Genomic DNA, 15309 nt, shown 5'->3' with positions numbered 1-15309 from the left:
TTATCTCCAAATTGTGGTCTTTGGCACTGGAAGCATGCTTCATCGCTAGTTACAGCAATTGTGAAGAAGCGCTCCGGCACAGGAGCGCATTAAGCAGGATTATAGGCACTGCGCACGAGGTGTTTCATCCTTAATGCAAATATCCTAGCAGTGTAAGTTTTCTCCAACAGTCAGTTCCTAAAAATTACACTTCCCATCATTGTTCAGATACAAGATGCAAAACTACATTCCCTCTTAAATTCTTACCTCAAAATCACTGCCGTTGTTCTCAAATGCTTTCGGTTTTGTACAAAAAAACCCATTAGAAATGGACAAAGGATATTATATAAGATGAAAGGCTGTGAGAGCAGTTTATAGGAAAAGGATATAGTAATGGCCCATAAACATGAAAAGACATCTAACTTCATAATCAGAGAAATGCCGATTTTAAAAAGCATGAGTTAGAGATTTTTTAAAAATTAAAAATGTAAACAGCAACTAATAATGGAGAGAATGTAGAGGGAGCATAAATTGTCAGTCCTTTTGGTTGGGCAATTTAGTAGCATTTCTCATATGTTAAAAACTATATACGGAGTTCCCATCATGGCTCAGCGGAAACAAATCTGACTAGCATCCATGAGGACCCAGGTTCGATCCCTGGCCTTGCTCAGTGGGTTAAGGATCCAGCATTGCCGTGAGCTGTGGTATAGGTTGTAGATGTGGCTTGGATGTGGCATTGCTGCGGCTGTGGCGCAGACCGGCAGCCGCAGCTCCGATTCAACCCCTAGCCTGGGAACCTCCATATGCCATAGGTGTGGCCCAAAAAAACCAAAAAAATAAAATTAAAATAAAATAAAGTGGAAAAAAAAGTATATACCACTTCACCCAGAAATTTGTCCCCTGGGCATGCATTCTCTAGTCATACCTGAAAAAAGATATATATCTATATCTATATCTAGAAAGATATCTTCATTGCAGCATTATTTGTAATTAGGATAATTAGACACAGCTTAATTTTCCAACAGGAAACATCTTAAGTAAAATAGGGTCCACTTGTACTTGGAATTCTAGGCAGCCATTAAAAAGAATCAAAAATATCTAAATGGACAAGAAAATCTAAGATTTAAGTGGAAAAAATAAGTCAGAATAATATGTCTAATCTACCATTTATGATAAATCAATAGTTGTATGTGTATGTGTGTGTACGCATATGTAAATACACAGAAAAGATCTGCGAAGAGACACATCAAATTGTTAAACAGTGGCTACCTCTGGGAATAGTCGCTGTTAAGGGGACGGGGAAAATAACATTTTCACTTCATTTTTCAAACGTCATCCTGTTGTCATGTATATAACTAAGCATTTATACTTTATCAATAAAGTATCTATTGAAATCGCTTAATCCCTTTTTCCACCAAAACAAAGTCGTTGCTCTGCAGACAGAATCCCAGTGGACACCTGGCTTTTAGGGTATTCCTGCAGAACAGTGGTTCTCAAAGTGTGACCCTGGAGCAGCAGCAGCTCCTCACCCGGGAACTTGGCAGAAATGCAAACTCTTGGGTCCCACCCCCGACCAGTAGGGTTAAGAACAGAATTGCAGAGCTTTTCTTAAAGGAGAAATGGGAAGAAACTGCATGCAGCAGGAGTAACCTAATGTCTCTAAACAAAGAGTAAAGCATTCTGATGCCTCCACCTCTGTCAGAGGGGAAAAGTGGCTTCTGTCTTCTGCCTGGGTTTCACTGCCTTCATACCAGACAAAAGCGTCTTTCCAAAGGACACAGCTAATCTTCAGGAGGAGAGAAATCACAGGGGGATACAGTCAGTGACTCCTTTATAGGGAATGAAAGGACAGTCTGCTCTCCCCAAAGTGAAGGCGTGATTAGATGATTCTGGCCCTTATGAATGCAATTAATGGACCTTCAGAGAGGCATCAATTTGTACCTTCATTGTAACCTGGTAACCTTGGAAAGCCTGGAGCCGCTTTTTCTTCTCCTCTTCTTGTCCCATGCTTATCCAAGTGTCTGTAATTAATACATTGCCTCCACGAGCCGCCTCCAATGGATCATTCGTCAGCGACAGCTTGGTCGCGTTCTAGCACACACAAGCAAGCCCGTTAGAGAACTTGGCGGGGCAGAGAAAGACAATTACACCGTTTCATATAAGAAGCATACCTCCTTGGCATACTGCTCCGCCAACTTGGTTATACTGGGATCCGGCTCATAGCCCTGCAGGGGGAAGAATGAACTGTTATTTAGGTAATTTTGTCATATATGCCTCCTTATATATGCATTACTTTCCTTTCAGCAATATGCCTGCTCTCCTTCCCATTTTTGTTTTAAATGTTCAGCAGAATATGATGTTGACATTGAGAATCTCAAACCTTAATAGTCCTTTTGGGCATTTAAAGAGGCATAATTGCCTCCTTTTTCTTCTAGTATCTTTGACCTCTTTGGCCATAAAGACAAACAGTGTGTGGCACTTTCTAGCTCTTAGGAGGACCTCTTTTTGCTCCTGTAATAGTTTAAGGGGGTTATATACCTAATGCTACAACTTAATGCATTCTTGTCTTTCCAGACGTTGCGTTTATTTTTAATGCTTATTTTTTTTTCCGGTCTGAAATGCTTTTTCCCACCCACTCCATGTGGATAATGCTTTCAGGTCTCAGTTCAAATGTTTCCTTCTCAGAAAATCCTCCCCTCACCGCCTCAGCTAAATGCTCAGAGCCCCCATGCACACATCTAACTCGTCCGCACTCAGAAAATCCTCCCCTCACCGCCTCAGCTAAATGCTCAGAGCCCCCATGCACACATCTAACTCGTCCGCACTCCCCAGCAAGTGTTCTGCGTTCAGGGCACTTGCTTTTAAATGGCATTTACCCAGCAAGTACACTGTTTGTGCTGAAATATCTTTGGTTTGGTCTGCTGAGGTCAGGGTTAGGTGAGGCAAGGCTTGGGTGAGGCAAGCAAGGTGCCTAGGCACCAGATCTCAAGAAGCCTCCTTGTCAGAGCCGTGCAAGCACACATTTTGCACCCTAAGCACTTCGCTTGCTCCCCCGGTCTCAACCCTAGGTGACAGGGGGGACACCATGGAGACAACTAAGCCCCCCACGGTAGTCCAGACCCTGCTGCCTCCATCCTCACCCTCCAATCTGCCCTGTACACAGCAGCCAGAATCGTTTCCTCGGAAGCCTTCCATGTCCACTCCTTGTTTCTTAGGTCGAAGCTGATTAAGCATATCAAGGCTCCAGCTTCTGTCTCTTTTCATTTTTCTCCACATCTCGCTGCAGGAAAGCCAATCTCAGTGTCATCCTTGCATACGTCTTGCCCTTTCCTGTCACCCCAGCCTTTCGCCCTTGAACACTTCCCCGCTTTGTCCCCTCCTGGCCGTCTTCATCAGAACATGTCAGCTCCTCCTCTGTCAAAACTCTAGCCCAGCCTCCCCTCCAGACCCTCCGTGTGGAAGGCTTGTCAGTCCAAACACCGTCATTATTCTCACCTTCCTCCATCCTTCTCGTTTTCCTGAATGCTTAGAATTTATCCTGACTTGGTTTTTCTAAATCCTCAGGAGGCCATTGTCATGGGTGCTGTGATGTACCACCCAGATCCCCCTTCATGAATAAAGGACTTATTCCCGCAGCTGCTGGGCGTGCTGCCAGAAGATGGCTTTCAGCTGTCACCCCTCTCTGGGCACGGCGTCAGCTGTGGAGAGCTGACTCACCCCAGGCACGTACCCCTCCAAGGCCACCTCCATTCAGTGACTGATGGACAGGAGGGCACGAAAACCTGACTCCCTCCTCCCAACTCAAGGCAGGCCTAAAATGCCATCTCGGATCTAGACCTCTCCGCGGGGTCAGCGGAGGCTGTTCTTGGGCTGGCATCCCAGCTCGGCTTCTCCCTCAGTCCACTCCTGCTTCCTTCCCCTCCCTTCTCGAGGGCACGCCCTCATAAACATCCTGCACACTGAATTCTGTCTCAGAGTCTGTGTCCCAGCAAACTCAACCCATGCCGGGCATGTTCAAGTGTATTCATCTGAAAGTATTCTTATTTGCACATGACGATTCTCTACCATAGTTCCTTCGCTCCTTAAAACATCCTTGAGCAAAGAAACTATCAGATGAGGATGACGACTGCAGACATTTTGGCCTCTTTATCATCCTCAGATAGCCATAAATTCTGGATGTGGGGAAGGTAATTAATAAAGGCTTGCTAATTTAGTAGTTAATGTTGTGACTATTCGTACTGATAAATAGAAATGAAGAGGCTTGGCCCTGAAAATTTAGCCTTCCCTTTGGAAAGCAGGTTTTATACTCCCTAAGTATAATCATTCTTAGAGAAGGAATCAATAAGTACTTAGAGAACCAACAGAGAGGTTTGGAAATTAGAAAATCACCCAACCTTGTGTGCACTGGGCCATGACTGAGAATACAAAGAGGAATTCTTGATTCACAGCTCAGCTTTCAACACTAAATCACTCATTGGCTTTTACATAAATCTTCAAAGCAGATGAAGAAGGTGATTAACAAACCCAGTTCTGTCTAAATATTCACTTAGAACAATGTTAAAATCATTACCATCAATAGTTAATGGAGCAATTTTACAATCAAGGACAAAATTATGTTTTCTTGAACATGTAAGTTATTCTTGGTTGAAGACTAGGGAAATAGATTAATTATGGCCTTGGAAACTGTTCGGTGCTTCTTAAATGTACAATAAATCTCCTAGCTTTATCTTTAAACAAAATGGTCCCCTCATAAATTGATGGAATAACTTCTCCACTGAAAACTCTCCAGAGGATTTTATTTACTTATTTATTTATTTTGCTTTTTCGGGCCACACCCGAGGCATATGGAGGTTCCCAGGCTAGAGGGTCAAATCAGAGCTGCGGCTGCCGGTCTGCGCCACAGCCACAGCAACATGGGATCCGAGCCGTGTCTGCGACCTACACCACAGCTCAGGGCAACGCTGGATCCTTAACCCACTGAGCAAGGCCAGGGATCGAACCTGTGTCCTCCTGGATACTAGTTGGGTTCATTACCGCTGAGCCACAATGGGAACTCCCAGAAGACTTTTTAAAACTCTCACGCCCAACAAGATTTAACTAGGTTTTTGTGCTCTTTATCATTTAAATTAGTTTCTGCACAAGAACAATACTGAAATTACTCTATAATAATGGAATTATTTGCTTTGATGTTAATATCCTTGACATGCAATAAAATGTTGAAATCATACATTTTTCCCACAGAATAAAACCTTCCCCAGAACACCTTAGAGCAGGGAACAATTATTGTTAATGCGTGTTTTATATGTAAAAACTAAGTGCAATAATGGTTTGCATTAATATAGAGCCTTTCTTCAAATTAGATTTGTAGTGAAAGTGTGACTTCCCATAAAAAGAAGCAGAACTACCTTATACACATATCAGATTTGACCCTTTATTTCAGTATATGCTGAACAAAAAAGACTTCTCTAATGTAAGAGGTAGCTCTCTGAGTCCCCAAAGTTTACTTGCATAGGGTGGCTTTCAATCTATCCTGCTGCCTATGCCTGACATTTCTTCTATGGCAAGAGTATTAGGCAGAATAATGTCCTCCAAAAATTCATTCCCAACCAGAACCTCAAAATGTGACGTTCTGTTAGAAGTAGGGTCTTTGCAGCTGTAATTAGTTAAAAGGAGGTCACTCTGGATTGAAGTTGGCCTAAATTTAATGACTGTTATCCTCATCAGAAAAGGAACATTTGGACAGAGAAAAAACATGGACCTAAAGGGAAGAAGATGGAGGCAGAGATGGGAGTGATGCAGCCACAAGCCAAGGAACGCCCGAGGCGACCACAAGTCGGAAGAGACAAGGAAGGGTCCTCCCCTAGAAGCTTTGTAGGGAGCACGGGCCTGCCAACACCTTGATTTTGGACTTCTAGTTTCCAGAGCTGTGAGAGTTTCCGTTTCCGTTGTTTGGAACCTGCAGTTTGTGGTGCTTTGTTATGGCGATTCCGGGAAACTAAGGCAGCAGGGTGCAGGGCCTCCAACTGGTTCAGCAAGAACACTAGGGGAAAGCATTTTGCTTTCTTTTGTTGTTTTATTTGGTTTTGGCAGATGCAGCCGCTAACATTGGTGCTCTCCCCAGATGCGCCTGGAGGACCCCTTTGTGCAGCTTCTGCTCCCTCTCCCCATTTCAGTGTGCTTTGCACGCCTAGCACTCACAGCTCTTCAGATGATGGCCTGCTGGCCACGCTGCTGCTTTTTCTGCCCAAAGCACTGGGGGACTCACCACCCCACCTCCCCACGCTGCCCTTGACCAATGACTGGTTCCAAGGATCCAAGCCTGCCTTCCTTGCCTCGGGTTGGGCAACTCCGGGGCATAACCTACACTCCAGAGCTCCTTTCTTGGTTCAGGCTGAAGCCGCTTTCAGTGGGTTTGTGCCCGATGTGGCACTTGGGTGACCAAATCACCCTGGTTGGCCTGGGACTCTCTCCGTTTCAGCACTGATAGTCCCACGTCCCCAGCAATCCCTCAGTCCATCTTAAACTCTAGAAGGAGAAGCAGGGAGGACTTTGGGGGCCTCACATATTCTCCTGGGAGGTCTTAGCTTATGAGTGAATCCCAGCAGTGACTACTCAGATAACAGCAAACACACGCTTGGTCAGAAACACACTGGAGCCCAGTCTTGTGAATCGTCAACTCTTAATGCGAAGCTCATTTGTGTCTCTTACCTTGTTTCTGAAATGGTTTCTATTTAGGGGAGTTTTCCCTTCAAAAGACTCCTGATAGGAAATTAGAGCTGATGAGAAACATAATGGGGAAGAGGGTTCAGAAGAGATGGGATATGAAAAGGGTTCTCTGGGGATCCTTCAGGACGGGTTTGTGTGAGTCTCTTGCAGAATTCGTTTTTATCTTTTAAAAGGCCTATTTATTTTGTATGAGGCCGGAGGCATCTTAACACAGGGCTTCTCCTAGGGGGATCTGCACTTTGATTTTGGTGTATTTATTTATAGATGTGTTATTATGTAGGTAGAACCCTTACATGTCAAGAAATTCAAACCATATAAAAGGATAGACTGTGGAAATAAAGTCTCCCTCCTACCTCTATCCTTAAACCTCCCAGTTTCGCTTCTCGGAGACAACATTTATTACCAGTTTCTTCTGTATCAAAAGGGTTACTTTGGACCTATAAAAGAAGTCACGCTTCCCGTACATTCTGTGAGAGATTAATAGCAGGGTAGCAAGTATGTGGGGGTGAGCGTCCCAGCCAGGACTCAGATCTAAAAGGCGGAAGGGTCCCTGGATTTTAATTTTGAAACACTAAGTGGGTGTAGACACCATTACTGTGTCCTTCACATTAGATTGAATTTTTTTTTTTGTGACCAAATTGTAGTATTTGAAACATGACAGCATCTTCCCCATGCCTTGGGATTTCTCTGCTGTCTGGATCGCATGATTTTCTTCCGCCTTTGTGCTATCAGTGCACAAAGATGCCAGTCATCGTAATGGCTGGTTGCAGGGCATTCAAAGGGATAATTCAGACATGCTTTTCACACAGACTCAGGATGAAAGGCATCAGCCAAGACTATTTCTTATTGTAGAGATCGGAAGCCAGGTACACAAGAGACCAGCTAGCTATACTAGGAGGGCTAGTAACAGAACCTAAATTTTGTGGCGTATCCCGTGCTCTCCTTGCAGGGAAGAGAGGCTTGGTTCTCAGTAGGTAATTGCATCTGGGCATGATTTAAGGGGGGTTTGTTTCAAGGCAGAAAGTATCCTTACCTTTGTCTTTTTTTTTTTTCCTGGCCTTTTCTTTCTTTTTTTTTTTGTCTTTTGTCTTTGTTGTTGTTGTTGTTATTGTTGCTACTTCTTGGGCCGCTCCCGCGGCATATGGAGGTTCCCAGGCTAGGGGTTGAATCGGAGCTGTAGCCACCGGCCTATGCCAGAGCCACAGCAACACGGGATCCGAGCCGCGTCTGCAACCTACACCACAGCTCACGGCAACGCCGGATCCTTAACCCACTGAGCACGGGCAGGGACCGAACCCGCAACCTCACGGTTCCTAGTCGGATTCATTAACCACTGCGCCACAATGGGAACTCCTTTCCTTACCTTTGGAGTCGCCACCTGAAGGTGCATCCCAAATTTCGCCGCACTCATCATGATGGAGTGCAGGATGTTATTCCCATCCCCAATCCAGCTGAGGGTAAGGCCTTTCAGAGAGCCGTAGTGTTCCTGAAAGGCAAGAGATGGAGGAGATTACATCTGGGAGGAGATCTACTTAGTGAAACAAATATTAGGGTTACAATAAAGGAAATAGTCTTTTTTTTTTTTTTTGTCTTTTCTCGGGCTGCACCTGTGGCACATGGATGTTCCTAGGCTAGGAGTCTAATCAGAGCTATAGCCAACGGCCTACACCACAGCCACAGCAATTCGGGATCCAAGCCATGTCTGCAACCTACACCACAGCTCATGGCAACGCCAGATTCTTAACCCTCTGAGCAACGCCAGGGATCGAACCCGAAACCTCATGGTTCCTAGTCAGATGCGTTAACCACTGAGCCAGGACCGGAGCTCGGGAAATAGTCTTCATCTTAATTTTAAGTACTTCATTGGAATGAGTAAGCTACATTTTTTTGCATTACACAGAGCAAGTCGATAACACAAAGGTACAATCACCAAAAAAAAATAGCAAAATATTCTAATATCTTAAGCCAAGACATCATATGAACGCATATGGAGACTCAAATTTTCATAAATTTCGAATCTGAATCTTTGTTGTGTTCATTCTTTCATTCAACAAATTGATAGCCATCAATGTCCAAACACTGTCCTTGACCCTGGAGATATAACAGTGAACAAAGGAGAGAGAAATCACTGCCTTTATGAAGCTTATACTTGTTAGTTTAGGAAAGGGGGAATGCAGCACACCCAGAAGAGTGCAGCATGGCAGTTGAGTATGTTCCCACTTATATCAAATTGGAAAACATGCCCATTAATACACTTGGTTGTTTACGGACATAGACGTGTACAGTCGAAGTATAAACATATGCTTGGAAATTATGAATACAAACACCAGGGCAAAAATTTCTTTGTGGGATTGGAGGAAATGGGATCAGGGAGAGTTACACAGTGGACTTCAGGAGTTGCCGTCGTGGCGCAGTGGAAACGAATCCTACTGGGAACCATGAGGTTGCAGGTTCAAGCCCTGGCCTTGCTCAGTGGGTTAAGGATCCAGCGTTGCTGTGAGCTGTGGTGTAGGTGGAAGATGCGGCTCGGATCCTGCATTTCTGTGGCTGTGGTGTAGGCCGGCAGCTGTAGCTCCAATTCGACCCCTCGCCTGGGAACCTCCATATGCTGCGGGTGCAGCCCTAAAAAGAAAAAAGAAAGAAAGAAAGAAAATGGGCACAGTAGACTTCAACTCTATCTGTAATATTTTATTTAAAAAACAGTAAAAATTTCTAAAGTAAGATTTGGCAAAACCGTAACGGGCACATGAGTGTTCGTTTTACTTTCTCTGAAATATCTGTAGGTTTCCTATATTTTATACATTTATATATAAAGATAAGATCCTGAAAAGAGAAAGGCTAACTAATTTGGAGATCACAGAAGTTCTGGGTGGCTAAGTTAGGATTTTTAAAAATGTTTCATTGATGTATAGTTGATTCACAATGTTGTGTTACTTTAAGCTAGGATATAAATCGAGGTCCATCTGATTTAGATCCATGCTCTTAATAAGCTGCTGTTTGAATGAATATTCAACTCCTACACTGAGTATCTCCTTTAAGAAGGCATTTCACCAGGTCCTGCAGGGGGCTATACGACGAATAGAATGTTTCTCTGTCCTTCATGAATGTTAATCTAGAAATGATAAGGCCCCAGGGGAAGCATTAAATTATCACACGTACAAATAGCCACTTGGTATCTAACACTGTACCATCCTCTCTGCGTTAATCTTATCTTCATCACGGGAGAGTTTCATTTGGAGTTTAACCTCACACTTACAAGTATGTAGCTTATTCACATGAGAAGGCAGCTGGACCTCTCCAGCTTGCCCTGTCTCCCCAGAAGAGTCCATAGACACAGAAACTGTGGTCGTCAGGATTCACAGTGGCAAGACTGGAGATTGGCTGTGGCAAACCAAATGCGGTGCATCTTCCAAAGTTATTCAAGTTCCTCATTTGAAGGGACATGGCGAAATTTGAGCCTCAATGCTATAAATTCAGCATGCTCTTAACTCCAGTTGCTAACAGTTTATTAAAATGAAAAGAGAACGTTCTCTTCCTCAGAAAGGGATTTAGTAATTAACCATTTTGAATATTCAGAGCACACTCCGCCCATCTTCTCTCCCAAGTCAGAGCCTGACGTATGCGGGGTTGCATAAACGTTTTTCATTTCCTATGTTCCAGCGTGTGCTGTTCATCCACTGGGTTAAATACGGCACCAAAAAGCAAGGGTTTGAGAAGAGAAGTATCTATCTCCTAATCCGTGTTTAGCAATGCCCTGTCTTCTTGGGTGTCTAGTTGCACACATATGCTCTAATTCTTTGCCAAGATGATATTTGAAAACAAAACACCAATACCACAATTGAAATGCTTCCATTTAGACCTGGTTAGGGATTATTTATTGATTTTGCTCTCATGTTAGGCAAAGAAATAAGCCAACCTGGAGCGTGAGGTAATCAGCCAGGATCTGGATAGGATGGTACAAATCTGACAGCCCATTGATGATTGGGATGGATGCTTCTTGAGCCAGGATGTCCAGGTCTGATTGTTTATACACTCGCGCCAACACTGCATCTGTCATGCTAGACAACACACTGCAGCAAACCAAGAAAAGATCATCTAAGTTGATTTTGCTTAATAATTCCTTCTTTAATGTAGTATCTTAAACAGTCATGGGAAATGCTAAAAAATTAGAATTTTTACCGTGTTACAATTACCTATCAACATGACATATTTAAAAGCTAATAATAAACATGAGGTCATTACAGAAGCCAGATGTTACTCCACTGATGTCTTGGCCGGCAACCATTGATTTTAGTTTTGGGTTTTTTTTTTTTTAATTTTTCTGGTCTTTTTAGGGTCGAACCCGTGGCATATGGAGGTTCCCAGGATAGGGGTCGAATCAGAGCTGCAGCTGATGGTCTACACCACAGCCACAGCAACTCGGGGTCCGAGCAAGCCACATTTGCGACCTACACCACAGCTCACGGCAACGCCGGATCCTTAACCCACTGAGCGAGGTCAGGGATCGAACCCGCGTCCTCATGGATACTAGTTGGGTTCGTTAACTGCTGAGCCACGATGGGAACTCGGATTTTAGTATTTTTTACAGGGGTAAGAAACCAACTATGGGCCTAGCAGTTGTGATGATGAATTATGATTGATATTTGGCAGTTGATAAAGTTACAAGGGACAAGACCAAAAACAAGAGATACAGAAAAAATTAATGAACTGGACTGTAGCAGTTGGGGGGGGGGCTCATCCCACACATCTATCCTTTCACTCTAAAATGGAAAGTAGCAGTGTGGCAGCCATGGAGGTGCCCCCACGGATTGCTTTGCAAGAGGGAACCTCATGGGAAGAGTGCTATTTGCCGACAACCCCCCACTGCTGCACCTTTGGGACCTGCTGCAGGAGTCCTACTGAGGCCACACCCTCTCCAGGCTGTTCCCAGCAAAGACCAAGCCAAGCAGGGGCCCCAGAGCTGAGCCATCTGCCAGACCCAGGACTTTGCTGACGGGCAGGCTTTGCTCTGGGCTCCCACGGGCCTGGTGGAGACTTGCTCAGAGCTGCGCTGCCTCTGAGGCTCTCCCCACCCCATTCTCCTTCCTTTGCCCTCCTCCCGGGGTCAGCCCTGCATCCTGGCCTGAAGGCTCTCCCACCTACTCCTGCTCCCTCCCCGCTGGAGCCTTCACAATTGTTTCTCCCGGGAAATCTCTGGCAGGTCTAATTCCATCTTACAGTCCACTTCTCAGTGAACTTCAGCTGACACAGCCAGCAATGAACTCTTCCAGGGGCTGAGCCTGAGAGGGCACTCAGCCCTTTCCCCTGCACTCTGCCCAGCTTTCAGTGTCTCTGGAAAAGCCAGAAGGTGCTTAACATCATACGAACACCAAAAACCCACAAATAAACCAGGACTGATAATGTCAAGGCCATGAATTCAAATGACACACAGAAAGATGGGTATACTTATTCTCATTTTTGTAGCTGAAGGACCTGAGACACAAAGGGCTTAAGTAACTGCCCCAGATCACACAGCTAATTAAGTCAGAGGAGCTCATTTTCAAACCAAAGTCAGTTAAACTCAGAAGGCCATGTCCTTAGCAGTACAACACATTGCCTCAAATTCGCAGATGATAAAAACCTGGAATGAGAATCCGGGATCCAGATTTTAAGTTCTCTGCAAGTGTCAGAGTGATGGTGGTCCCTTAGCTACAGCTTCAGCCTTACAAAAATAACAGAGATGGCCTTGTGTTTCAAAGCTTGGTGTCCTCTTATTGCTTAAAGGGAAACCCTACAACAGAAGCTTCTAACCATTTCAGTTTTAAGGAACTCTTTTTGATGGCGACAAAATTGAAAAGCCTCTCATGATAGTAGTTGTATTAAATATAGAGTCATTATTAAAAGGTATCCAGTTAGTCTTTGTAATTCCGGCTCTGTAACTTACTAGTTTTGTGACCTTAAACATGTTATTTACTTTCTCTATGATTTAGTTTCTTCATCTATAAAACTATAATAACAATATCTATCCCATGGCATTGTTGTGAGGACTGAATGAGATAACCTACATAAAATTCGTAGTATGACACCTTGTTCATAGTAAGAGATCAAAAAGTAGTACATATTATTACCATGCCGAAAGAAAATGCACAAAAATTAAATCTAGTATGTATTCAGTAAGGATTTCATAAATTTGATTTTAATCATCACATATTTAGAACATTAGTCCTTATATATCTGAGACATATTATTTACCTCATCTGTAGAAGAGTTGTGGTGCTTATAAAATTTAAGGACAAGAGTTCCATCGTGGCTCAGTGGTTAACGACTCTGACTAGGAACCATGAGGTTGCAGGTTCGATCCCTGGCCTTGCTCAGTGGGTTAAGGATCTGGTGTTGCCATGAGCTGTGGTGTAGGTTGCAGAGGCAGCTCGGATCCTGCATCACTGTGACTGTGATGTAGGCCAGTGGCCAAAGCTCCGATTGGACCCCTAGCCTGGGAACCTCCATATGCCGCGGTTGTGGCCCTAGAAAAAGACAAAAAAAAAAAAAAAAGAAGAAGCGCAATTGACCCTTGAACAACATGGGTTTGAATTGCACAGGTCCACTTACACATGGATATTTTTCAAAAGTAAACACTACAGTACTACACGGTCTGTGATTTGTTGAATCCATGGATGCTGAGGAGCCGCAAATAGGGAGGGCAGACTCTATAAGTTATATGTGGATTAACCCCTGTGTTGCTCAAGAGTCCACTGTATTTTCCTGTAAGTTCAGTCACTGCTAAAAGCAGTCCCGTGGCAACAGTAGCTACAATCTTTTCTCCCCCCAACATTTGTTAGCATCCCTAGTGTACAAATTTTAGTCTTAATATTGTTCTATATATAAAAAAGGAACCAGAAACTATTGGAGGACAGTTAATTGCATGACCTTGGGCAGGATAAAATCAGTGTAACACTTTGTTGTTGCTAGGAAGCAAAAGTGATTTTAAAAATAGCAGGAGCAGTACGAAAAGGAAAAAGAACCAACTTAACCATTTGGACAAGTTGTTCTGGTTTCTTTTGGCCCATGGCATATGGAAGTTCCCGGGCCAGGGACTGAACCCACACCACAGCAGCGACTCAAGCCGCTGCAGTGACAATGCTGAATCTTTAACCTGCTGATTGATCATTTATAGTAAATACCATTAAGCAAAACAAATTGTGCTTCTGAAAGGCCCTGATGCTCATAAGAAAAGAGTTAATATAAAGAAAATGTACAAAAATAATTGTAATATCTAAGAAGGATGATATTACCATGTGCATTTAAATTTCTTTACTGAAGTATTAAGTAGGTAAATGCTTATCTGTAACTGTATAGATGCAGATAGATATTTCATGGGATTTTAAGTATATTTCTGTTCATAGAGTATAGATTTGAAGGGAGTTCCCATTGTGGCTCAGCAGGTTAAGAACCCGACTAGCATCCCTGAGGATGCAGGTTTGATCCCTGGCCTCACTCAGTGTGTTAAGGATCCAGTTTTGCTGCGAGCTGGGGCACAGGTCATAGATGCGGCTTAGATCCCACATTGCCGTAGCTGTGGTGCAGGCCGGCGGGCGGCTGCAGCTCTGATTTGACCCCTAACCTGGGAACTTCCATATGCCTAGGGTGTAGCCCTCAAAACAAACAAACAAAATGAAACCAAACCCAACAAAAACCAGGTATAGATATGTGCCATTTTTAATGTGTGTAAACCACAAATAATTCGCACAACTTAGAAACCAAATAGTTCTAGAAATAGTAGAAACTGTCACATAAATGGACAGGCTCAATCAGCATTTATAGGCTTATACAAAGTGAAGTAGAAAAGCTGTCCTGCAGTTTACTAGCCCCCATTGCCCTACACAATTTCCAATTAGAAAAATGATACAGGAGTTCCCGTCGTGGCGCAGTGGTTAACGAATCCGACTAGGAACCATGAGGTTGCGGGTTCGGTCCCTGCCCGTGCTCAGTGGGTTAACGATCCGGCATTGCCATGAGCTGTGGTGTAGGTTGCAGACGCGGCTCGGATCCCGTGTTGTTGTGGCTCTGGCGTAGGCCGGTGGCTACAGCTCTGATTCAACCCCTAGCCTGGGAACCTCCATATGCCGCGAGAGCGGTCAAAGAAATAGCAAAAAGACAAAAAAAAAAAAAAGAAAAGTGATACAGCCCATTATTCCAAAATAATAACTTAGTTAACTATCCTGAAGAAGAAATGTCTAAATTTTCAAACGCACTTTCCTGTCTCTCTGGGGATGAAACTTCTTGGTAACCCAACTAATTATAACACAATGCCAATCCGAAATAAATATACTTCAAGACATTGAAACCAAGCTGGGTTACTATATCATAAAAAAATATTACAATGGGTCATGTATGCCAGATATTGAAAACAAAAGTGAAAGAACATCTCATCCTTTCACGTCTTTGGTAAATCAGGATTCGTATTAAAAACAGAAGCAAGGATCCCATGGTGGACAGAATAATGCCCCTGCAGAGACGTTTGGGTCCTGATACCCAGAACCCATGAATATGTTACCATACATGGCAAAGGACATTTTGCAGATGTGATTAAATGAGGGATCCTGAGATGAGATTACCCTGGCTTGG

General features: G+C 43.7%; 1 protein-coding gene across 1 annotated transcript in view; it reads right to left on the bottom strand.

The window, feature by feature from the left end:
- OTC (ornithine transcarbamylase) overlaps positions 1–15309 on the bottom strand; it is a 67297-nt gene that overhangs the window by 10222 nt on the left and 41766 nt on the right. The window contains exons 5-8 of the mRNA XM_047764630.1: positions 10622–10775; positions 8069–8191; positions 2151–2204; positions 1921–2070 (exon numbers count right to left, since the gene is read on the bottom strand). Of these exons, the coding sequence (XP_047620586.1) occupies positions 1921–2070; positions 2151–2204; positions 8069–8191; positions 10622–10775 (481 nt within the window). The remainder of the gene's footprint in view (positions 1–1920; positions 2071–2150; positions 2205–8068; positions 8192–10621; positions 10776–15309) is intronic.

This window comes from Phacochoerus africanus, chromosome X (assembly GCF_016906955.1).
Source record: "Phacochoerus africanus isolate WHEZ1 chromosome X, ROS_Pafr_v1, whole genome shotgun sequence".
Lineage (NCBI taxonomy): Eukaryota > Metazoa > Chordata > Mammalia > Artiodactyla > Suidae > Phacochoerus > Phacochoerus africanus.
This window is presented reverse-complemented; position numbering and strand designations above follow the sequence as displayed.